Raw genomic sequence first — 26,082 nt, forward strand, 5'->3', positions numbered from 1 at the left:
GAAGTGCCGGGACGGGAGGGTAGTGGCCCGATCGGGATCAAGCCGGCATGGGGTGGCCGCGGTGATGGAGGAGAGAAGGCGCCGGAGCCGGTAGGAAGGTTGGGAGGGAGGAGACCTTAGAGCGGCCCCCTAGGGAAAGGAGCAGATCCCCGCTCTCCAGTGCTGGGAGCCCTGCTCCGGTACCGGGGCCAGGCCCCGCCCGGCCTCACTCTTCAGGGTCAGTGATTCGGCAGTTAGCACCTGGAGTCTGCCTCTGCCCGAACCCGTCAACGCTGGAGCAGCGTCCCCCCTGCCTCTGTGTTATACCTGTAGCTGGGGGCAATATAACCGGTCCCGCACCCTCCAATATTGCGCCAGCCCCCGACGTTATATCTGTAAATGGGGCTGACTTGTGGGGGGGGGTATTATGACCCCTATGTATTCCTTTTCTCACTCCCCAATATTAAACCAGCCCCACATATCTGTAACTAGGGCTGACCTGGGGATTAGTATAACCCCTGTATGTTCCCTCCTCCGTCCCTAACATTACACCAGTCCCTCGTTATATCCGTAACTAGGGCTGACTTGGAGGTATATAGCGTGTGTATATATTGTTCTCAGTCTAATGTTGGTGGGCAAACTTCCTCCACGTTATACGTGTGGTGAGGGCTAATGTGGAGCTTAGTATAACCCAGGGGTCGGCAACCTTTCAGAAGTGGTGTGCCGAGTCTTCATTTATTCACTCTAATTTAAGGTTTCGCGTGCCAGTAATACATTTTAATGTTTTTAGAAGGTCTCTTTCTCTAAGTCTATAATATATAACTAAACTATTGTTGTATGTAAAGTAAATAAGGTTTTAAAAATGTTTAAGAAGCTTCATTTAAAATTAAATTAAAATGCAGAGCCCCCCAGACTGGTGGCCAGGACCTGGGCAGTGTGAGTGCCACTGAAAATCAGCTCGCGTGCTGCCTTCGGCACGTGTGCCATAGGTTGCCTACCCCTGGTATAACCCCTGCGTGCCCCCCACCCCCTCCTCCACCCTTCAACATTAGACCACACCCACCACACTCATGTTAGCCCAGTAAGTAGGGTTAACCTGGGGGTTAGCACAACCAGCACTGCATATCTCTCTACCCCACTCACTAACATTAGACAAGTGACATCTTTCCCCTTATAGTATACTTGTAGCTAGGGATAATGTTGGGGTTAGCATAAACCTTGTATATCCTCCTCCCTACACCCACTAACATTAGACGAGACCCGCCCTCACTTCTACACACTCATGTTAACCCTGTAGCTAGTGCTAAAGTGGGAATTCACATAATGATAGTGACCCTCTTACATTCCTTATCTGCTAACATTGGAGCAAACCTTTTCCCTGTCTGCCTTCCCCTGTGTTACACCTGAGGTTGTTTTCTTCCACGTTCAGACTTCATGGAGACTTTTAATGAACATTTAAAAGAAAAATAAAGAGTCTAGTGTGCTGCTGAAATTATTCCTGATAAGGCAGTGGCTTGCAGCACCTTTGGGTTCCCTTCCCCCAGGGGAGTGAGGCACTTGCGCTTACTGTCCTTAAAACACACACACACCAGGGTCACAGATTGTTTTAATAAACTATAAAATCCTTTGGAGCAGGGAGAGGTTTTAAGAACTATTATAGGCTTAAGGGGTTTTCAGTGAACCATTTGTAAGTTTTAGTGACTTGGTGAATCTCTGATAGGAATTTTAACAAAAGGTGCAATGAAATAATACCTCTTAATATCACAGGGGTGGCCAAACCGCATCTCTTTTACAGTTAAAGTGCTGCAGGCTTCAGCCCCCTGGAGCACACCTGCTGGGGCTGGAGGCTTCAGAAGGAGCGGGACTGAAGCCCTGAGCCCTGGGAGGTGCTTCCCATGGGGCTGAAGCTCCGACACCCCCCTTCCCTGTAGGGCAGAAGACACTAGCCCCACCACTCCGCTGCAGGGCTGTAGCCCTGAGCCCCAGCAGGCATGCCCATCTCTCAAACTTCTGAAGATTATTGTATGTGGCCCGGAGGGTCAGTAAGTTTGGCCATCCCTGTAATAGCAGATGAGAAGCTGCATATAATTAGGATGCATTAAAAGGAGACATGTCAAAAAGGTCCCAGGATGGTGTCCTGTAGTAGTCCTGAGAATGTGATGGATAACTAATTTAATTGTAGGATGTGACGCATATGCAAATTTCTTTTGGTGGGTGACCCAATTAATTTTCACTGCTAGATCCAGTAGTGAAGAGAAGCCCCTAAAAGATTGGATTCTTTCTCCTCTCCTACTTTTAAAGGATGTGAAAGGGGGAGATTCCCTCTCCTTTCCCGTGGGCAAAAATTAAGTTAAAGCATAGATTATATACAGTTGTTCATTTGGGAACAAATGTTAGATGTTTTCTGTTTCAGGTCACTCTCGTGAACAGCTTGAAGAGACTTTAAATATGATGTAAACTTTTTTCCCAGTACAAATGAGAGTCCTGAATTTCTCTAATACTGTTATATTTTACTTCTCTGAGAACTATAAGTGAAATGTGGTCAATGCTCTAGCAATGAGCATGATATAAATATAAATATGTTTGGTCTTTCCAGGATTTTCTATTCTGTGTTTAGAGAATTAAGAAACTGAGTTTTTCCAATACAAAATGCCAACTTGCTGTTAAGTTTGTGGATGTTCTGTGTTCTGCTTGCTAAAGCCTAATACATATTTAAGTGAATAAGGAAAATGTTTGGTTACAAAGTTCAGTTTATTTGTGGCATCTCCATTACTAGATGTTTGTGCAAAATCTCATTGTAATAGAAAATATTGACTTTAATAAAACTTTCTTTGTCTGTACTAAATGGCTAAAGCCATTAATCACCAAAGGTTTTTTCATTTATCGTTAAATGGCCCAAATATACTAGACATCTACATTAGCTCTGTTTCCCTTGCGAGGTAGGGAAAATAGTAGCAATACATTAATTTTTAATATCATTTGTTCTGCAAATACAATATTTAATTTAAAACTTAATTCCAAGAGTATTTTTATCTTATTGTATTGTAGGTAATCAACTGGTATTCTAGCATGGACACTGTTGCTAGCCATAGTTGTCATCTTCTCCAGCAGCTACATGAACAGCGCATTCAAGGCCTTCTCTGTGACTGCATGTTGGTAGTAAAAGGCGTCTGCTTCAAAGCACATAAAAATGTATTAGCTGCTTTCAGTCAGTATTTCAGGTATGTGGTTGGGAAAATATTTTTATTGAATAAACAGGATACTATATAACTGATGTCTTAATCTCTGAGGAGAGAATTTTTATGCTAATTACAAAGTAGTAATGCCTAATCACAGGCTGGAATTAAAAATTATGGGGACCTTGGATCACTTGTCCAGAGATAATCTATATCTCACATTTGGTCTAATTAGAAAATATGGTCTGCCTAATTTATTTTGTAATTGTACATATTTAGCCAGTAAGCTCTCTGAGATCCTCTCTTCATTACATACTTACAGTGCCTAGCACAGTGGGGCCCCAGTCTCTGGTTAGAGCTGTTGCCAATACTGCAGTACAAATAAATAGTAATAGTAATGCACACTCCTTCATAAGAACGGCCATACTGGGTCAGACCAAAGGTCCATCTAGCCCACTATCCTGTCTTCCGACAGTAGCCAATGCCACGTGCCCCAGAGGGAATGAACAGGTAATCATCAAGTGATCCATTCCCTGTCGCTCATTCCCAGCTTCTGGCAAACAGAGGCTAGGGACACATCCCTGCCCATCCTGGCAAATAGCCACTCATGAACCTATCCTTCATGAATTTATCTAGTTCTTCTTTGAACCCTGTTATAGTTTTGGCCTTCACAATATCCTCTGGCAAAGATTTCCACAGGTTGATTGTGCGTTGTGTGAAGAAATACTTCCTTTTGTTTGTTTTAAACCTGCTGCCTATTAATTTCATTTGGTGACCCCTAGTTCTTGTGTTAGGAGAAGGAGTAAATAACGCTTCCTTATTTACTTTCTCCACACCGGTCATGATTTTATAGACCTCAATCATATCCCTCCTTAGTCATCTCTTTACCAAGCTGAAAAGTCCCAGTCTTATTAATCTCTCGTCATACGGAAGCCGTTCCATACCCCTAATCATTTTTGTTGCCCTTTTCCAATTCCAATGTATCTTTTTTTGAGATGGGGCGACCACATCTGCATGCAGTATTCAAGATGTGGGCATACCGTGGATTTATATAGAGGCAATATATTTTCTGTCTTATTATCTGTCCCTTTCTTAATGATTCCCAACATTCTGTTTGCTTTTTTTGACTGCCACTGCACACTGAGTGGATGTTTTCAGAGAACTATCCATAGTGACTCCAAGATCTCTTTCTTGAGTGGTAACAGCTAATTTACACCTTCCAAAGTGCAATATGGGTTTGCAATATGGTGAGCAGAGCCGGGTGAGAGATTTAATGAGTCAGACAACCAGATCATCCCCTTTTGCTGCTTGGTGCTTAAAAGGAAACTGAGCAGGAGGACAGTTTTCTTCTTTTAGCTTTTCTGAATCTGTATCTGGAACAGAGTCACACACTGAAATCTCTTGATGTGCTAGTCAGTGCATCTGAAACTTTTTAAAGTGTGTCAGTAGCACTTGCAGCAAGCAGCATCTACTATTCACTTGTATTGGGATGCTGGGCAACAAAATTGTCCTTGCCTGTCAGTGAATAGTTTTTTTTTTAAACTCTGTTTCTTCTCGCACCATCTCTAAAGCGTGTGCTACCAATAATATATATATAAGGTAGTTTATAGTGACTTTATGAGGGGAGAAGGTAGTTTATAGTGACTTTATGAGGGGAAGGAAAACTGACATTCAAATGCTTCTCCACCTGTTATAGTGTCGTAAGCACTGTCAATAATAAACTGTAATTTGGACTCATGCCCAAAGATTTTTGGCCATCAAGTTTGAATTTAAGGGAGTTAGGTGCCCAATTACTTTAGGATCCTTTCAACATCCTAGCCCAAATAAAATAAAAACAGAATTACAGTAGGCTTCGGTAGTATGCATATAAAGTGTTTTTATTCTATGGATAGGGTCACAGCTTGAAAATTTTACCAGCCACTTAAACCTACTTGTTAGGCAGAGCTCTAAGAAGGATGAGCCCCAGTCAGGTTCACTGGCAGAGCCTGAAGGAAAGGCTTAGTTGCTGGAAGGGGGAGCACCTTGATTTTTCTGAACTGTGGGGTCCCATCTTTATTTTCATTTTGATTAGCTAAATGTAGAGCTTCCTTTCTCGGTCCCCATTCTATTTGCCAGGAGGGAAGGGGAAGCCCCCTTCTCAATCTATCCGCTTCTGCACAAACAGTCCACTAACACAACATTAAGGTTGATATTTACAGCACGTAAGATAGGAAATTACAAGTGTAGGGTGAGATTTTCAAAAGCACTCAGCGGTGGCATAGCTGCTTCTGTTGATGTCAACAGTAAAACTCCCATTTGCTTCAAAGGAGGCAGAGTTAGGCTAATTATGAGCAGTTTCAAAAGTCTTATCAGTAAGTACCAGAGCAACTGTGTCTCAGCCGCATACTGCATATCGAGTTATTGATTCACATTGGGTTAGGATATTGTGTTTGATAGATATTTTATAAAAAAGCTCTTCAGACTAGCAGTGTATGTGCTTGTATATTATAAAGGGTTATGCTTTATTTCATCAGGACCCTGTTTCAGAATTCTCCAGGCCAGAAGAATGATGTCTTTCACTTGGACATTAAAAATGTAGGTGGCATAGGCCAGATCTTGGACTTCATGTACACGTCACACCTTGATCTTAGCCAGGACAATGTACAAGCTATGTTGGATATTGCACAATGTCTGCAAGTGCAAAATGTGCTGAACATTTGCCACACTTTTTTAAAATCCTCCACAGCTGTAGAGTCTCCTGCCAGCATGCCTTGCAATAGTGTGTTCTCCTTGCAAAGTACTTTGGCTACAGAGACTAACTGTGTGAATGAAAGTTACGGTACTAACTTAGTGAATGAATGCTCATCAGATGCACAAGCGAGTAAAGTGTTGGATGACCACCATTCCCACGGATCACAATCTATTAATCTTCATACTTCCTCTGGTGATGTACAGAAACAGACACAAGACTCCTTAGATGGTAATTGCACAGAGCTCCCATTTAAACAGCCAAATTACTATTATAAACTGCGCAACTTTTATAGCAAGCAGTTCTACAAGCAGAATGCATGTTCCAACCATGAGAGAATAACAGAACAGTCCTTTGCTTTCAATACATCTACTGAACTAAGTACGGTAGAGAGCAATTCTTGTACTGTCAATCAATCTGAATGTATTTTGGAATCCTCTGACCACTTACCCTCCAACTTTCTGGTTCAATCCTTGAATGATTCTGCTCCAGACCAAGATTTGGAAAGCACATCCTTGCAGCCTACCAAACAGATGCGGTTGAAAAAGGCAATACACCTTAAAAAACTGAATTTTCTAAGATCACAGAAGTCTGCAGAACAATTGTCTGAACCTAAGAGAGATGTCAACAGTATAACACGGGTAATTGAATCTGTAAATGAAAGTACCATGGAGATGATAAATATTAATGCTGTTGAAGGAAAAGAAACTGAAGATCTTGTGAGTTCAGAGAGTTTTGAACAAACTGTTGAAATGGAAAGATCTCAAGGTCCTTCAGAACAAGATGAGCAATCACAGATTCTTCAGTCACAGAGGCAATATACTTGTGAATTATGTGGAAAGGCTTTTAAACATCCAAGCAATTTGGAGCTCCATAAAAGGTCTCATACAGGTACAATTATTTACTTCTTGCAGACCAAATATTTAATAAAGAGATAAAAAGGAAAATGACATCCAGGCCAACTCATGGTTCAAAGACAGTTGTTACATAGGGATTCACTTTCAAAAATGTACTTTCTGTGGCAAGTGATGTAGGGAAAAGGGCAGTTACAGGAATATATTAAGTGAATAGAGAAAAGCTTTTAGGTTTAATTTATTCTCCTTTCTCTCAACTAAATTTTCTAAGGTTTTCTTCAAAAGCACACTTTGTAATATTTAAATGTAAATGTCATATTTTTTCTCACTTTTAAAGGAGACACCTTTTGTGCTCAATACCAGAGTGTATAACCCCCACCAAAGCATAGATGTATGGAAAAAAGTCAGTACAAATGGATGTGGGTGAGGGAAAACTTGTAGTTAAAGAATCTGTAAATTCCAACAGACTTACCTTTTTCTGTAGTATTTCACACTGAATTGAGACCATTGTAAATCATATGAGGTAGGAAATTTTCCTCTGCTTTGCACAGTGCCAAACGCACTGTGGTAGATAGTTATAGTGTTTATCAAGATTTCTAGTGATACTGTGGTCCTAGTGGACATATATACTTTCTAAAGAAAATGAGAGAGTTTGAATAATTTGACTGTACACTTCTAAAATTCATTCAGATAATTTCATTTTAAAATCGAGCAGAGTGATTTCTAAAAACAGAAAACACAGCTTAGTATTTGTCACAGTGAAAAATAAACCCACTCTAACTTTTTAACTCATCACTCTAAATGTTTAATGTCCCCAACAAATAAAGTTGTAGAATGACAGTAAATTCATTCAAAAAACCTTTTATAAAACTATAGCTTAGCTCAGTGGTCTCCAACCTTTTTATGCCCAAGATCACTTTTTGAATTTAACAGCAACCCAGGATCTGCCTCTCCCCTTCCCTGAAGCCCTGCCCCACTCACTCCATCCCCCTCTCTCCTATCGCTTGCTCACCCCCACCCTCACTCACTTTCACCAGGCTAGGGCAGGGGGTTGGGGTCCGGGAGGGACCGAGGGGTTCGCAGTGTGGGAGGGGGCTCCGGGCTGAGCCTGGGGCAGGGGTTTGGGGTGCAGGAAGGGGTCAGGAGTGCAAGCTCTGGGAGGGAGTTTGGATGCAGGAGTGAGCTCCAGGCTGGGGCAGAGTGTTGGGGTGCAGGAGAGGGTGCAGGGTGTGTGCTCGAGGGGGGAGTATGGGTGCAGGAGTGGGCTCTGGGCTGGAGCAGAGTGTTGTGGTGCAGGAGGCAGTATGGGGTGCTGGCTCCGGGGGGGGCACTTATATTGGGCAGCTCCCAGTCAATGGCACAGCAGGACTAAGGCAGGCTCCCTGCCTGCCTCAGCCCTACTCAGGTACATCGGCACCTCCTCCCCATCATGAGCCAAGACACCCTCCCACATCCACACACCAGAAGGGGCCAATGCACCTCTGCGGCCCATGGGGGAGGCACGTGGCTCTGCGTGCTGCCCCGCTCTGCATGCACTGCCCCTGCAGTTCTCCATTCCCGGCCAATTGGAGCTGCGGGGCTGGTGCTTGCAGGCAGGAGCAGTGTGTGGAGATCTCTGCTCCCTCCACCCCCCTGCTGCAGGGGCATGGATCGACCAGTCGATCGCTTCTCTACGGGTTGGTGGCCACTGGCTTAGCTATTCAAGCAATACCATTAATTTCCATTATTTACCATGGTGTCTTTCGTGGGGACTAAGCTAAGGGATGTTTTCTGCCCCTCCTTTTCCTTTATATTCCAATGACATAATATACAAATGCATAAGGGTTCATCTCACCAAATAAAATATCATCTGACAAGTGAATATGCATTTTCTGCGCAAAAGTCAAAGAGAATGTGGCCCTTGTTTTAACATGCATTCATTTCTTTTCTAAATCATGGTCTTTAGTAATGGGAATTTAGATTTCCATAAATTGTTAGTGAGCAGCCTTTCCAGAAGCAAGAAATTTGAACTTTCTCCATCATAAGGTCTCCTCCAAAAGGTCTCATTCAGTATTTGTGAGGTTTTCTGGATGTTCATGTTACAACTCGCACATCAGTATTTTTTTAAAATGATGTTGCCCAAGGACTAGATTTTAATTCTTTATAGGTTTCTCTCGGCAGAAAAAATACATTGCATACCAATCTACTAAACCACTTTAAATTGTTTGTGGAAAAATGTATATTGTAAATTCAGCACTCCATATCATATACACCTCTACCCCGATATAACGCGACCCGATATAACATGAATTCAGATATAACGCAGTAAAGCAGCGCTCGGAGTGGGGGGGCTGCGCACTCTGGTGGATCAAAGCAAGTTTGATATAACGCAGTTTCACCTATAACGTAGTAAGATTTTTTTGGCTCCCGAGGACAGCGTTATATCGAGGTAGAGGTGTACTGTTATTTATTCAGCGAGACCTATGCTCTTTATAGAGCAAACAAAACATGATCTCTGGTTGACATCTTACAATTTCATTTTGGACACAATGCAGTGAGGAACACTGAACAGGGGGAGATCCAAGGAGGACAGGGTTGCAATAATAAGTTTACATGGTTATTTAGATTCATTATGTGCAATCTTTATGGTGCTACTGGCCCACTCCTGTTTGAAATCCATGTATTCACACACAATCCAACTCCAGTCAGGCTAGTCTATACTGTTTTTAACTACAAGGTTTGAGCTGCACACATCTTCACCTTGACCTATATAAAATGTAATAAGACCGATCCCATTAGGCTTTCTGTTCTTGTGTTGCTGTCCTGCACACTGCTAATTCATGAGTGGGACTTGAAGTTGTGCACAGGAATTCCATGTTGTTTTCAGAAACCTTGCTTCTCCAATTCTTGTTTTTAAAAATAACCCAAGAAACTAATACAACAGCGGATAGCAGAATTGTGCTTATGCTTCCATGTAATAGTCTTCTGGAGACTGTTGTATTTTTGTAGTCAATTCAAATAGCTACTGGGTGGGATGGCATCATCTGACTTGTGCAGCATTCTCCTGTTATGTAATTTTAAAAAGAGGGAGAGGAGGTGGGAAGTACATCATGTAATTCTTCAATGCTGTGTCCCATTTAACTGTTAATGAAGTGGAATGGGGTGCTGGGTATGGGATATAGCAGCACAGGAATAGGAAATTGAGACAGACAAAGCAAGGACATGTGGGTAGCCAAAGCAGTAGGAGGATACTAAACAGAAGGCAAAGGAAGAGGGCACTCACCAGGGTGTGGAGGGAAGAGAATTTGATACTTTCTGTTTGCTTGCCCTATTAAGTATATTCCTATGTCATGTGTATTCTATGACTCAATCTACTTAGTGGTGTGAATTCTGTTGAACATACTACACCTGTGCTCCATGTAATGGGTTGCTTCCTGTTTGTTTGTGTGTACAACTCAGGGCGTTAGGTTTTGGTACATTAATCTACAAATCCCTCTATAGTCTGGGTATCTAGGGAGAGAGGTAGTTTCTTAGTGCCCTCCTGACAACCAAGGTCAGATACAGCAACTCTGCTAACAATCAGTGTAGCTTTTTGGGTGTTAGAAGCAGGGTATTCAAAGTGATCGGAAGATTTGCTTGTACTTAACTGGACATCAATTCCCTTGAAACTACCAGTCTGTGAGCCACCCAAACAATCTCTTCAGGGCTCTCCCGGCCCTTACTTTGCCTTGTAGGTTTATGGTAGGTGCACCCCATTCCCTAAATCCACTCGAAGCATTCCCCTGCAGTGTCCAGCTCTTAACCATTTGACACTCACGGAAATTTACCATGTAAGCTACCCCCTAAGGAACAGTGCACATATCAGCTTGTTTGATTCAACTGCAGATCAGCTCAAATATAACATCACAACGCTGAGATATAGTTATAATGAAAATAATAAGTTTATTATCAAAGCGTAAGATTTAAGAGCTAGTGAGTAAGGATAACAAATGGAAACAGAATGGTTACATATAAAACAAAAAGTTTAACTTTTTTGCTTCCTAAAAAGAACAGGAGTACTTGTGGCACCTTAGAGACTAACAAATTTATTAGAGCATAAGCTTTCGTGGGCTACAACCCACTCTATATGCATCCGAAGAAGTGGGTTGTAGCCCACGAAAGTTTATGCTCTAATAAATTTTTTAGTCTCTAAGGTGCCACAAGTACTCCTGTTCTTTTTGCGGATACAGACTAACACGGCTGCTACTCTGAAACCTTTTTTGCTTCCTAGAGTCTAAACTTTCAACAGGCTAATACTCTTGTCTAACATAGTTAATCTCACTCTAAGCAAGCTCACAGCATCTCCAACCAACATAGTTAGGATTTCCCTTTAATAAATGCAAAACATGCTGTCCTTTTAACTTCCTCTGTGAAGGACAAAAAGGGTCCTTTTGCCTTCTATATCCCCAGTATGCATTATTTTGTCCCCAGAGTCAGGATGACCCCTGTGGTTCATTCCCTGATGCACTGGCTCCATGTTGCATTCACATCCTCATGTTGATGTGGTATGCAAATGGGCTTCCATTGTGTTGGCGTGCAGTGCTTATTTTACATGTGAACCAAGGCAGAATAGTGAACATACATCCTTTGTCTGATCAAAATCTGCTTGTCAACCCTGCTTTGACTCAGACTTTAAAATATATTTTCTTGTGTGTGTGTCCTCCATACATACGTCTCTCAACAATTATGAAGATCAGTATGACATAAGCTTTTATTAGATACCTCACTTGACCCTCTTTGGATAAATACTATGAAATCAGTTTGTTGGGTGTAGTGAGTTTGTCAGGCCTGTCCTGGGCTATTGCTACAGAACAGTGAACCCTTTGCCAGTTGCCACTGAGGGGTTCTCAGGGTCACAGACAATATGATTGATGTTCTGCAAAATTAGGGAAGCGATAGACAAGGTTAACAGACTATTTTTCCACTTTAGTAATAGTTCAGAAACCAGGTATAGGGTAAAAGTTTCAAAAGTGCCTTAGTACTCTGACTTTCAATGAGTCTTCAGTTCCCTGGTACTGAAGGGCTGGACCTTTAAAGATGTTTAGGTGCTTAGCGGGATTTTCAAAAGTGACAAGATGACTAACTCCCATTGGAATCAGTGGAAGTTAGGTTCCTGGGCACTTCTGAAAATCCCAGAAAGGGTGAGATTCACAAAAGGACTTGGATGACTAACTGCCACTTTAGTTGCTTGAATCCCAGAATCAGGCCTAACTGGGACTTTCAAACCCCTGCCCAGTTGCCGTCTAAACCTGAGGCGCCTAAACTTGCTCAGTGCCTAATTTTGTCTATTAAAAGTTTCATAGGCACCTGTGTTTATGCTTTTGAGCATGTGTGCTACTGCCTCACTCCAGGCATTTGGATGCCTGAGCCCCATGGCTAGTCTCAAACCAATGGAAGATAGGCATTCATCCCCTGGATTCGCCTGCAGAGTCCAATCTGCTAAATGTGCTCAGAACTCACCTACTAGATCGGGACTCTATAGGTGAGCTTACACAAAACAGCCGTGGGGTGGAGGGAGGACCTCCCTCATAATTTTTAGCCCAGTGATTAGGGTATTCACTGGAGGGTGAGACCTCCCCTGGTTCAAGTCGTCTCCCCCCGCCACACACACACACCTGAGGGGGTGAAGGAATTTAAATGGGGATCTATTACTTCTCAGGTCTATGGGATATTCTGATATGTGGCTGCCTCAAGCTCTCTTGCTGAAACTGTTCCACTGTAAAAATAATTTTAAAAAGTCATTGGCACAGGGGGACTGGATCCTGGGTCTCACAGGTGAATGCTGTAACCACTAAGATACATAGTCATATTCATTCTCTCTTTCCCCTATTTTCCCCCTTTCCCTCAATGATGCTTTCATTATTTATCCACAATGGAACAGGTTCAACAGTTGAAACTGAGGGGGCTGTATATCAGAATATCCTGTAGCCCAGTGGTTACGGCACTGACCTGAAAGGTGGCAGAACTCTGTTCAAATCCCTTCTCTTCCTCAGGTGGAGGAGGGGACTTGAAGCAGGCTCTCCTACATCCCAGGTGAGTACTCTGTCCACTGAGCTAAAAATAATGAGGGATGTGGTCCTCCCCTCTCTGAGCTTCTTGCTAAAACATTATAAGCACCTAATCCCAAGAGAGGGTTTGCAGCTGAGAATCCCAAGCAAAGGGAAGAGCTTCCCAGCTAGGGTGACCAGACAGCAAATGTGAAAAATCGGGACGGGGTGGGGGGGCAATAGGAGCCTATATAAGAAAAAGACCCAAAAATCGGGACTGTCCCTATAAAATCGGGACATCTGGTCACCCTATTCCCAGCAGCCCAGTCTTAGGTGCCTATTTCTGTGAGACTGGCAGGGTTTAGCACACACTCCTCCTCTTGCCAGCTCCCATTGGCTAGCTTGGGGGAGGAGCTGCCTAGCGTGCTGCCTATTGTGAATCCCATTCTGAGGCACTGATCTCCATTCATTGTATAGAGAGCCTAGTCACCTAACCCAGGCTTTGTGAATCACAGTGATTTTCTAGGCACCTAAAAGTGTAGCCCTAAATGCTTATGTCCATCTTTAGGCAGCTAAATATCTTTAATAATCTGGCCCATGTCACTTTGAAAATGGGATTTAGGCTCCTAAATCATGGATGTAGTCTTGAAAATTACCCATAATCTAAAATTAGGAAACCCATTAAAAGGGGGAACTGTGCAAGAACTGTTTAGTGGCTAAATGTCCTTAGGGAATAGGTGGAAAAGAGTATACATTGATTCAAACTGATAACTAGGATTCTGGACTAGAAAACAGAAGAATGTGGCTAAATATCAGTATAATATCAAAAAGTATAGTGTATTGGGCAAATTTCCCTATTTGTCAAGTTTCTTACACAAAAAAATATTGAGAGAGACTGAAATACCAGTTTATACCTGGTTGAGAAATATCAAAACTCTTTATTGACCAAAATGCTCAAGTCTGTTGTCAGATCCTATTATAAAGGATAACTAAGTATGAAGGGTTAGATGGCAAAAGTAAAGGCAGTTAAATACAGTTTATTTTTAGTGAGAAGTCACTAGCTGTAGTTTGCTTCCAGGGTCTCTGACCAATCAGAGCTGATACGTCAAGTGAACAGAATCTTGTAAAGAGAGAGTACAAGACCTCACACTCAATATCTCTGTGAATTATTAGCTTCAGTCTATAGGTCAGGGTGGTTTTGCGTGTGTGTGTGTGTGTGTGTGTGTGTGTGTAAAAGTGTAAAACTGATGTGCTCTTTTTAATTTTGTCTTAATTTGACAGTGTTACCACATTTCCTTCAAGCATTTATAATTCTCATTCTCACCCCTATCCTGCAAGGAAGAAAGTGTAACTGTTAAGAATGTTTCTATTCCTGTCCATTTTTTGCTAGTATTTGTTTGTGAAATATAAATTATATTTCAAAGAGATTCTCCTTTAAGAGGTAAATGACAGAAACACAATACCTATTTAATTTTCTCTTTAAATTACTTTGGTATCTAAATTATATCTTTTAGAGGGAAGTATACCAATTTAAAACATTTGTATTCTGTTGAAACTATTAGATATGCTATGTTCTGTCTTTTCTCCTTTTAGGTGAGAAACCTTTTGAATGTAACATTTGTGGGAAACACTTCTCACAGGTGGGAATATTTTATTTTATGATACTTACAGTTAAACTAAATGCATCCGTGTTTTGATTCTAAAAGTAAACTTAGTTCTGTTTGCGGTGATATAAATGACATGGCCTTGACCAATGTTATAATCCTAAATTTAGGATTTAGCCACCTGTGGTGGCTTTTGAAAATACAAATTACAGTTTTCTAGATTTCTTAAAGATGTTTTCTGACTTTTTTCTTTTACTTTTATGTAGCAGTTCTATCACCTCTCCGTCAATCTGTCTTTATTTTTCATCCTTTTTTTCTCAGCAATTGGGTTCTGAGTTATGCAGATTTTTAAAAAAAAGTCCTCCGCATATTTAAAATCTAGTGTACATTCACTACCAAATTTATAACAACGTGGAGCCTAAAATATATATGTATCTCATCTAGGAATACAATTTGAGTGGAGGAACAGTGGAGTCAGTCTTGCATACTATTATTTTTACATATTCTAAAGCAGTGGTTCTCAACCTATTTACCATCGTGGGCCACACATGTGGCCCACAATATGTTATGTGGGCTGCATCCAGTACTACCTGTTTGGGCCTGAGGATGTCAAACGGGCTTCAGCTCTGTGTTGATTGGGCCACAGGTTGAGAACCACTGCTCTAAAGCAAATACCTCTTAGTCAGATATGTAATTTGTTGCATACCCTGTAGTCTTCCTATACATGCTTCAAAACGTAGCAATGCAGACCTCTCCAGAGGTCCAAATACGAAACATTGATTAGCTGATAACTGCATAAATACAATCAGTCTAATTTCTTTTTAACTGAAATTCAGATGGTTCCAAAGCCTGACACAATAATCCGGTTTAAATTTACTTAGGAAATAAAAGTCAGATTTTTTTTCCTGATACTCTGGCCCTGAATTTTAGCTGCGCCTCAACTTGACCTCTAATATTTAAATTGCAAAGTTGCAGGTACTGTTAAATTCACTTGCATTTGCATACAACAGGCACCTAACTACTTGACTTACAGGTACAATCAGATAGGCTGTTAAAAGGATGCAGTTCGTTTTGTCCCTAAAACTGCATCAGCAATATTGGAAACCACTTCTGAAAATTTAGGACTCCACCTTTTCATTGTAATTTATTATCTGTACTCACAGTCTTACTGGATTCCATCTTTTATTTGGTCATAAGATGCCCTGTATTTATATCAGAATACTTATACTTTACAAGAGAGGGGTGAGCGGGAGCGGGGAAAGAGAGAGAAACAGTCAAGTGCATGTTTTATACTGGGATAGATTTAATAATTGAAGTGTGAGGTCCGGCCCTATATTCAGTGTTCAGTTGTGCTTGTCCAGTCATTTTGGACAGCTTTGAGTACATATTAGCCATAGAAAACACGTTGTTGTTTTTTTGTTGAAGACTGAAATTCTAAGTATCAGAAGGGGTATAACCATTAAAAGTAGCTAGGTATAGCCTAGGTGCAAGAACGTATTGCTGCCCTTCATGTGGATGAGAATAAGAAAAGGTTGGTTTATTTGACCATAAAACATTTCTTGCTTCGGGCAAGTGTAGTAGCATTTTGCAAGGCTGATTTAAGTTATTGAAGGGGGATTTGTGGGAGGGGAGAGGAAACAGTACAGTATGTATCCCTATGACAAACTTAAGACTTTTTCATGTAACAGACTTTGTTTTTAATGAATTCTTTTAATTTTCTATCTGTTAATAAAAAGTACTGCAAACTGTAATTTCTCATTTTAACGACTCTTAAACAGTTTTTCTCCCCTATCTTAATCTCCTGAAGGTGCTGATAGACGAATTATAATACAGGGTATGCATGTTTGCAAAATATAAAGTCCACAATGCAATCCAATTGCTACAACTAGTTTCCTGTTTATAAAGTGGAATTTACCTCCCTCCCTATTCTTTCCTTATGTTAGTGTTGTGACTTACAAAAGCAGTGTTTAAAATTCTGTTGTTCTTGGCTTAATGTACTGATGAATATTGGCAAATGAAGGGTGAAATAGTGAAATTCCAAGTATCAGTCCTCTTACCATATCTCTCTCCTCTCTCCATTCTGCAAATACAATACCACAACCACATGTTGTAAGACTCCACCTACCAAGAAGTAAGGCGTAAAGAAAATTGACTTCTTCCTTTATAATGACTAGTTCCTCCCACTTTCCTCTGTTTTCTTTGCTGTCACAGCCTATAAGCATGGGAGACTACAGCACTGTTCTCTCTAGCCTTCATCTGCTGTGCTTTTGGGCCCAGTCTTGCATCTGTCCAGTGCATGGACTCCCACTGATGTCGATGGCAGTTCCAAGTGCATAGCGGATGCTGGATTAGTATTGTTTTTTGTACTTAGAAATAAATGGAAGATTAAAGTAGTAAAAATTGAGATTGGATATAGGAAGAAGATGAGCAAAAGGAACCTACTTTACACTAACCTTGACTTTTGGAGAGAAGAAAGGGCCCCTTTGCCTCTCAGCATGTGTCTTCCCCTCACTACAGTATACCAGCTGTTTTCCTGCATGGTTTTTTGCCACACCTCTTCTCTGCAATCAAGGATAACGTTGCAGGTCTCTTATGTACCTTTTTCGGCAGCGTCTCTTTCAGGACGTTTTGTGTGAGTGCCTGCTCCTTAAGACATGCCACTTAAGCCTGAGATTGTTTTGGTCACAAAGATTTGTAAAAGGATCAAATTAATGGTCCTTTTCTTCTTCTGAGTTAATGTGTGAAATCCAACCAGGATCAGTCAGGCTTAGAAATCCAATCCCACTATCTTTAATATCTCTCCCTTTCACTGAAATGCCCATCCTCAGCCTATCCATCATCTTCCTAGCCAGTCAATATGATTCCTTTGCAGAGTTAAAGCCCAGGGATCAGGCCAAAGGTGATAGGACAACGATATACAGTAGAACCTCAGAGTTATGGACACCTCGGAAATGGAGGTTGTTTGTAACTCTGAACAAAACGTTATGGTTCTTTCAAAAGTTTACAACTGAACATTCACTTAATACAGCTCTGAAACTTTGGTATGCAGAAAGAAAATGCTGCTTTTAACCATCTTAATTTAAATGAAACAAACACAGAAACAGTTTCCTTACCTTGTCAAATCTTTTTTTAAACTTTCCCTTTACTTTTTTTAGTAGTTTACATTTAATACAGTACTGTACTGTATTTGCTTTTCTTTTCTTTTTTTTGGGGGGGGGGGTCTCTGCTGCTGCCTGATTGTGTACTTCCGGTTCCAAATGAAGTGTGTGGTTGACCAGTCTGTTCATAACTCTGGTGTTCTACTGTACTTCTATCCTCCTCTTCCAGGCTTCAAGTTAACACTGTAAGAAAGGTATCAGAACTGCTAATAATAAGTTCATTGTCCTGGCATCCTTAGGGGACAGGATCAAGGATTATGGATTTATTTGCATAGGGAAATTAACCAGAATAGCTATTCTGCAATAGCTCCCCGTGGAAACTGTTATTCTAGAATAAGAATGTCCAAATGGGAAACTATTCCAGAATAGTCTTAAAGGTGCCACAGGACCCTCTGTTGCTTATTCCAGAATAGCTATTGCGCTTTAAATTCACACTCTACCTTAATCTGAAATGACTTTCAAGTGCAGACAATCCCTATATTCCTGTTTGTTCTGTGGTACAACAGAGACAGAGGTTCTGCCCTTTCTGTGATGTGTGTACTTCAAGCTTCCTAGGTTGTGCCTCTGCATGGAGAACCTCCCTCCTCCCAAACCCCTGTTCTACACGGTCAGGTTATACAAAGGAGAGGTTATCTTAGTCGAGCTGCCCATTGTTCTCAGACCTCCAGAGATCTGCTCATAGACTCTGTGAGTCTCCAAAACACCTGTCCTAGTTCCCTTTCCTGTTATAGATTTCAGCCTTCCGACTCTTTGTCTGAGAGTATAAGGGTCAATCTGATTTCTTTCTGAAAGACTTTGAAATGGTTAAAAGCAAGCTGTTTCAGGGTGCAGTCCAGGGTCATTTTTCATCTGGATTCTTTGCAATCAGTTTCATCTCTCACTCTTTTCTTTGTTGTTTCATCCCCTGATAGTTCCTTTCACCACCTTTCGTTATATCCATAAACTTTGGTTGTCAAGAGTTGCTATTGTTGCCTATGAGGATTTCAAGGAGAGAGTCAGAAGTGTGTCCCTTGTGGTCCGTTTCTCTGATCTTTCCTTATCAAGGGAGAATAAAGGTCATTATCCAGAATCTCTGTACACTTAATAAGAGAGATGTATCTTACCAGGGCCAGTTCCAGCATTTCTGCCTCCCCAAGCAAAAAAAAAAAAAAAAGCCGCGATCAGCGGCAGGTCCTTCGCTCCTAGAGGGAGTGAGGGACCTGCCGCCCCCGAATTGTTAAGCTGGTGCCTGGAGCCGGCCCTGTATCTTACATTTCCTACTCAAGCTGTATTTAAATAAAGCCAAAGCAGTTGCTTTCCTTAACGGTTCTAGAATTGCAAAAAGGCTGCCAAGTGTTAACAAGTGAGTGTGGGGTCAAGTAAAACATTCCTGGACAATGTTTGGGACTCCTCCCTCCAACATGTCTATGTCTTGCATATACAGTTGGAGTCTCAGTTGATTACCTATTCAGAGCCATCACTGATCTTCGCTACTAAGGCTATGTCTACACTACAGCTACAGCGGCACAGCTATGGCCCTGCAGGTTTGGTGCTGTAGCATTGCAGTGCAGACACTCACTCCAGCATATAAGGGGTTTTTCCATTGCTGTAGTTAATCCATCCCTCCAAAAAGTCTTCTCTTGACCTAATGGTTCTATGCCAGGAGTTAGGTCAGCTTAACTGTGTTGCTCAGGGGTATGAATTTTTTCCACCCCTGGCTGATGTAGTTAGGTCGACCTAAGTTTTAGGTTAAGCCTAGGCCAAAGAGTTATTAGGAAGAAGTGTGCTTCACGCTTCTGGGCTTCTTATCTGCCTTGCTTGATATGCCAGCATGACTTTTGCAGGACAGGGGAGAGGGAAGATGTACAAGGAAAAATTACTTACCAGTAATTCATTTTGTTCATAGTCTTCTCCTCTTCCTTATCCTACTTTCTCCTTTTGTTGGGGGTAAATATTTGTGGCTTTTGAAGTACTCAGACTTGAGTACATTATATGTAGATGATGACTGACCATTTTTCTTTGCCTCCTGGTAGGTGAAGTCATACATCATGATGTAGTGGTGTTTTATTTATAGGATAGGGAAGAGAAGGAGACTAAGACAAATCTAATTACTGGTAAGTAATCATCTCCCCATGACTGTAATCCTGGATGTTGTTCTAGGTTTTTACACTTAATAAGATCAGTCTTTCAGATGTAGCTTGTTTCCAGATTGTTTGAATCTGGGCTTCTGTTTTCTTTTTTTTAATTTGCTCTTTTTTCTGTTTCACAATTTGCTGTTGTCAATTTATAGGTGCATAGATAGATAGGTGGCTATTAGTGTAGACAACAATATTTTTTGATCAGCATAATACTTCATTCGCCAAATGGTGCATAACCTTAACCATTTTAAAATTAGGAACTGAAAGCCAGCTTCTGGATTCTGTTCTTTACACCTCTTCATCTACAGACACCAACTAGCTAGTGCTGGCCTCTTTAAACCTTTTATTCCCATCTTTTCAGGCAGGTAACCTACAGACTCATTTACGTCGGCACTCTGGTGAAAAACCATATATTTGTGAAATCTGTGGGAAAAGGTTAGTACAATTGTTAATCTCCTATACAGTTAATATGTCAGTGCTTTAAGATTGTATTAATAAAACATTTTCTTAACCCTAATAACAACCCACAGGCCAAGATTTAGGTAACATGAGTAGACTGTGTTGATTTACACCACCATAGGCTTTTATTGTCTTTTATTGCCCATCACTCTTTGTGCACTTCTGCCTTTATTGGATACTGGTAAATGACAAGATATTAACATTAGGAATTGCTTATTAAAAGCAAGTGCAGAATGATGGGTTAAATTACTTTACTTTATGCAAATGTATTTTTAGTGCCATATATATATATAAGTTGCCATTTAATAGAAATCCAAATAAGCCCATAAATTAATAGCATATCTAGTGAGTCTTTATGGTCTTATTTGGATTTCTGTTCATTGGCAACTTTTTAATTAACTAAAAATATCCAATGTCTAATTAAACTATTTAACTTAACACAACTTTTGGAAACTTTGACCCATAAGGTACGCACAGTTCTGTTCTTTTTCCTTTAAAGCTATACATTGTCATGATTTAGACCCAGAATGATTAGGGTTTTGTTAAATTTTACAAAAACTATAATCAATAGATAAGTCTTTATTATTTTTATTTGAGTTTTTTAAATATTTCCTTGAAGTCTTTACAATACAAATATTGCTGCATTCAGCACATGACAGAAAATACACAAACTTGTAACTGGCTTGTCTATTTTTGTTCAAGCTGGGCAAAATACAAAAATTAAAGAAATAGTATTAAAGGCAAAAAATAAATTTGATTGTTAAAAATAGATGTTTGAAATTTAAGGCATTATGTTTGTTTAACAAATATTTTGAACCTGACAATGTCCCCTTAATAGCATCTAGTGTTAGGAGTTTTTAATATTTCAGACTACAGTCTTCTAACCGTTCTAGAACTTGCTAGGCTGATGAAGCATTCATAACAGCTGCTCCCTATATGATATACAGCTATGGAGAGTAGTAGGTATGTAGAAGCACTTTAACTGAGTTTCCAAATTCTGTTCCAGGTTCGCTGCTTCTGGTGATGTACAGCGTCATATTATTATTCACTCTGGAGAAAAACCTCATTTGTGTGATATCTGTGGCAGAGGTATGCTAGAATTAATTTTTTCTGTCTTTAGGGTTTATGATTGAAATGTGAGTAGTCTTCTTAATCTTAGTGTCTGTTACATTCTTCCAGGGTTTAGTAACTTTAGTAACTTAAAGGAACACAAAAAGACCCATACAGCAGATAAAGTATTCACCTGCGATGAGTGTGGAAAGTCATTTAACATGCAACGGAAGTTAGTAAAGCACAGAATTAGGCACACAGGAGAAAGACCATACAGCTGTTCAGCATGTGGTAAGTAAGGTTTACAATACATACATATTTATTTTTAAAAACTAGTGGAAATTCACCTTATTCACTGAATGACTTGGAAATAGACAAAGTAAAACTGGATTGAAATATCCTTTCCTGGATCTCTTCTATTTGGCATAGCTGATGGTTAAAATAATTTTCAGCTTGGTTTATTACTCATTTACACCATCTCAGACATAGGACTTTATTGATGGCACAAATGTTAACTTTTTCAACAAAATGCCCTTTTATTATCACCTGTGCAGTAGTTATTTTTTCTTTAAGCCTAAAACAGTGCTAGGCTGAGCACAAATGAGATCACAAGTCAGTTTTGAATGGAGAATACAGAAAGGAATCTGGAAGAGCGAATGTTGTTTAAAGTGGTGAATCTGTTTCTAGACCTTATAGGCTGGTTTTCAACAGCAATATTGATCATAGCTGTTTCAGAAGTTTGATTGACTTTCTGCTTATCACCAGGACATGCTCCCTCCAAAAGAAGTATGTTGAAATAGCAGCCTTAGTGCTTTTGTCCTAAACATTTGGTTGCAACATTCAAATGAGATCTCACTGAATCCTAGTGAAAGCTGGAAGCAACCTTTAGTCCTTCACTTTCATTTGTAAAGGGAAGGCTCTTTTGAATTATAAAGCATAACTGGGTCAACATCTCATAGCTGAGAATATTAGTTCTCAAATTTTATCGGATGGATCCCACTTCCAGGTGGTCTGCAAAGCTGCTGTCTTTGATAGCGATTTATCTTTGCTTGTGAGTTTACAGAGGTTTTATTGATCATCTAATCTCTCACACCCCAAGCACCTCTCAGCATCCTGCAATGGTATTTAATTATCTGCCTGTGACTATTGTTGCTTTTGGTGTAAGTTCAGTCATGTTCAAATGTTCAAAGAACACCAACATTACAGAGGGTTAGCAAACACATAGGATAAAAACACCTAACTGCAGTATGTCTTGGCATGGGGGTCTTGAGGCAACAAGGTGAGTCTTAACTAATGTAAAGCCTTTCACCCAGTCAGAGGAAAGAAACAGAAGATACAAATTAGAGAAAGTGTAAACAAACAGTTTCTCCCATCACATTAAAATAGGCTTACTTTAAACTTGTCCCTTTTTGATATTGTTCTGATTGTTCTTATAGCCAGTTCATCTGGTTTCCACAGAGATGGTGTGAAATCTAGACTGAGAGCAAAAATGGCCCACCATATGCAAAAATTCAACACCTGCTGACTCAATGATAGTGTAGCATTATTGGCTATGCAGAAAAGCCTGAGCTTTGTAAAAGTAGAGATTAATATAAACAGTTGTATGCAAAAGTGTAATGCCAAAAAAATAAGAATATAGTCAACTGAATGTCTAGTAGATCAATTGCAATTTCCTAAGCTTTCAAATAACATATTTTATTTTCATAGTACCTGTCCACGTAAAATACAGCATTAAAACAATCATTAATTTGGAAAAACCATGTAAAATCAAATTATACTATTTTGAAGAATGGAAAATCTCAGAATCGCTATGTACAATTAAAATAGCAATTTTAGAAATTAGAAACACCCTTTTTTCCTGGTGCACTATGACATTGGTATCTTTGTCCTAATTAAGTCATTTACTATATTGCTGTCTATAGTTTTATAAGAGTTATTTTACCTCTGGCTTCTGTTTATTCGGAAAATATATAAATACTGCATCTTAAGAAGTTGATAGTTTTTCATGGTACCTGAATGCTCCTAGCAATAATAAAATTGCAACACTGAAAATTATTCTATAGCCAAAATGTGTTTTATGTTTACATTATCCATGCAGCTAAGTTTTTATAACAGTACCTATCCCTGTAGTATCTGAGAATAGCACCTCTGTACTAAGGGAATTATTGTAAGGTGTATTTGAGGTGGTGCAGTTCTTTTATGAAAAATGTATTTTGAAATGTCATCAACATGCCATGTTCCTCAGACTGTTACTGTAGGGATCAAAGGGATTCAGTTCAGCAAAGACAGAGACAAACTGAGAAAAGTGGTTGCTACTAATGCTTGTCACAGCATTCCACTGCTAGTGGGTATTTCTGATACTATAGACTGAAAACGGAAGGATATGGAAATACAGACGAGCAAGTCGGGTCAAGAAGAAGAAAAGTACAAATAATTGAGTTTTAAAAATAGAAGGAACAAGTCTAAGACTGTTCTAGACAGAGAATGTGACACATTAGGAGTTGATCTGTAGTTTTAGCTGTTGATATTCCCTCTAATCAAACATGTTCATGACACTCATATTGAGAGGAACAAAATCTAAAAGTATTACTTCTGTCTCTCAGGAAAATGTTTTGCAGGGTCTGGTGACCTACGCAGACATGTGCGGACTCATACAGGAGAAAAGCCCTATACCTGCGAGACCTGTAACAAATGCTTCACTCGTTCTGCTGTTCTGCGGCGGCACAAGAAAATGCACTGTAAATCCAGTGATGAGGGACCAAATACACTAGAGGAATTTACTCAGGCAATTGAAACTTCTGATCTTGAGAAATCTCAGGGTTCCGACTCGTTTGCCCAAGAAATGTCTGTTACTTTGTTACCAGTATCCGTTAAATTTCCTGTTCGTCCAGCTGGGAATTCAGCTAATGAATTTGATAGTTCTGCAGGATCTTATTGCAAGTTGCGGTCAATGATTCAACACCATGAGTCTACAATCCAACAGAAATTGACTCTGGATCCCGCTGAACTCCCAAAACCTCAGACACAACAAACTCCTCAGCCACCTTTCACTTACACAGAGGTAGATGTATCACCTGCAGAAGAACCCCTACAATCTGATAATATTTCTATGATTCGTTCATCAATGACAACCTTGGATGGTCATTGTGGTGACCCCCTGGGCAATCGTGCATCTTCTGCTGCATATAGGAGTAATGAAGGACCATTCTTTTCCAGTATGACCCTGTGGGGCTTAGCTATGAAGACCTTGCAGAATGAAAGCGAGTTGGATCAATGAGGGTTCATGTTACCGATTCACAACCTTTTAGGGAAATTGTTTTAATTTACCAGACTAAGACCACATATTCCAGCTAGTGCTCACTGTCTCCCATTTAACTGTGCATGCTCTATCCTGCAATGGAACTTGAGTTGTTCCAAGGCCCAGTTTCATTATTAAAGTGCACAAAGGTGAATAGAGAGTGTGTAAGCAAAACCAGTACTGAGGTTTGTTAGGGTAAGGTGTGGGAAAAGAATAGTGTTCCAATCACAAGAGGCTGAAGTACCAATAATGGAATGCTTATCAGTAAGATCATTGGTTTACATGACTTCATATATTTAAGTAATGTGACATATTAAAACTGATTGTCAAATACTGTACAATATTTGTCAGTAGTGCAAAGTAATTGTATATCTAGAAACTTTATTTTTACAATAAAAGCCTTTTCTAGTATTTTATAAACTATTTTGCACAGAAGTTTTATCTGCAGAATGTAGATCAAAGTAAAGAAATGCTAATTTAATTTGAATAAAGGGAAGTTATTTTACGTAACATCTTAATTGTTCAGTGTGTTGCATCTTTACTAATTCAGAAAAGTGCAATGAAAATTGTTGGTAGCTATTTCAACAGTATAATTCCATTTATTCCAGATGGCTCTTGCACTGTTGCTAAAGGTACTATTAAGACAAGCAGAGCTGCACTACAGTACGTGGTCAGTCCACCAACAGACTGTCATGTTTGTTGGTAAATTAATGGAAAATGTTGGCAAATTATTGGGATTAATGTACTCGAAGGAGGTTGTCCAGAGGCATTAGTGTTTGGCTGGTGGTTTTCATTTTCAGTATCTCTTTGGTCCTGCCTCACAGACTGGGTTGCTGCAGTCAAACAAGTGTTACAGGCCAAGCAAGTTTACAAACCATTTAAGTGTGTTTTCAGGCTTTGTGCCAAAACGTCTTTACAGATATTAAAGTCTTTGAAATTTAAATGACTTCCACTAATCTTGTTTCTTTTGAAGTTTTTTCGGTGTCTGGAGAATCTTATAAACTAGAGGGCGTACTGTTGATTCTTTATAAGGAGCTTCTGGATTTGTGCATGGGACGATAGCTCTCAGCACTGATGTCCCCTAGCCAATGTGATAACCTTGCTTCTTGTTAGGCTTTGGTACCACACTTGTGTGGAAAATATTTAGATATTTCCATTTAAGACTGCATCATTTTGACACAGCACCACGTGTCAAACCAGAAAAAAACTCCTAAAACAACTGATTGCATGAAAGTTAAGACCAAAAGGCCTCGTTAGTAGTCCGAGGAGTTGCTGCCAGTGTTCTATGGCAGTGAAGGAGATCTGTATCTTCTCATCAGTAAATGATGCCGTTCCTATTTGGCTTTATATGCAGCTAGGAACCTACCTATGGTCTAGGTATCAGTTTATACAGTGTCTTTATTTTATACCAGAAAAAAGTAATTAGAAGGTTTCAGCTTCCCTTGTTTTATTTTCATCTTTGATATTGTGGTTCTGTTGGAAGTAGAAAAATGCTATCACCATGCAAGAATAGGATGTGTCTATTAGCTATTGTTTTAGACTCTCTGGAAACTCAGGCAAACATCTCTGCATCTGTTTCACTCTGTCATAAACATACAGTTAAGGATTAATTCCTCTTTTACCTGTAAAAGGTTAATAAGCTCACATAACCTAA

At 40.0% G+C, this 26,082-nt stretch overlaps 1 protein-coding gene across 1 annotated transcript; it reads left to right on the top strand.

Moving 5' to 3' along the window:
- The first annotated feature begins 12 nt into the window (after positions 1 to 12).
- On the top strand, positions 13 to 25,270 carry ZBTB49 (zinc finger and BTB domain containing 49). The gene is made up of 8 exons (XM_024204542.1): positions 13 to 90; positions 3,028 to 3,200; positions 5,669 to 6,774; positions 14,336 to 14,382; positions 19,983 to 20,056; positions 21,087 to 21,169; positions 21,260 to 21,421; positions 23,734 to 25,270. The coding sequence occupies exons 2-8, from the start codon at positions 3,049 to 3,051 to the stop codon at positions 24,405 to 24,407; spliced, it is 2,298 nt and encodes a 765-aa protein (XP_024060310.1). The 5' UTR covers positions 13 to 90; positions 3,028 to 3,048; the 3' UTR covers positions 24,408 to 25,270.
- The last annotated feature ends 812 nt before the right edge of the window (positions 25,271 to 26,082 follow it).

The sequence above is a fragment of the Terrapene carolina genome, unplaced genomic scaffold (assembly GCF_002925995.2).
Source record: "Terrapene carolina triunguis isolate 2854851 unplaced genomic scaffold, T_m_triunguis-2.0 Scaffold66, whole genome shotgun sequence".
In the NCBI taxonomy this organism is placed as follows: domain Eukaryota; kingdom Metazoa; phylum Chordata; order Testudines; family Emydidae; genus Terrapene; species Terrapene triunguis.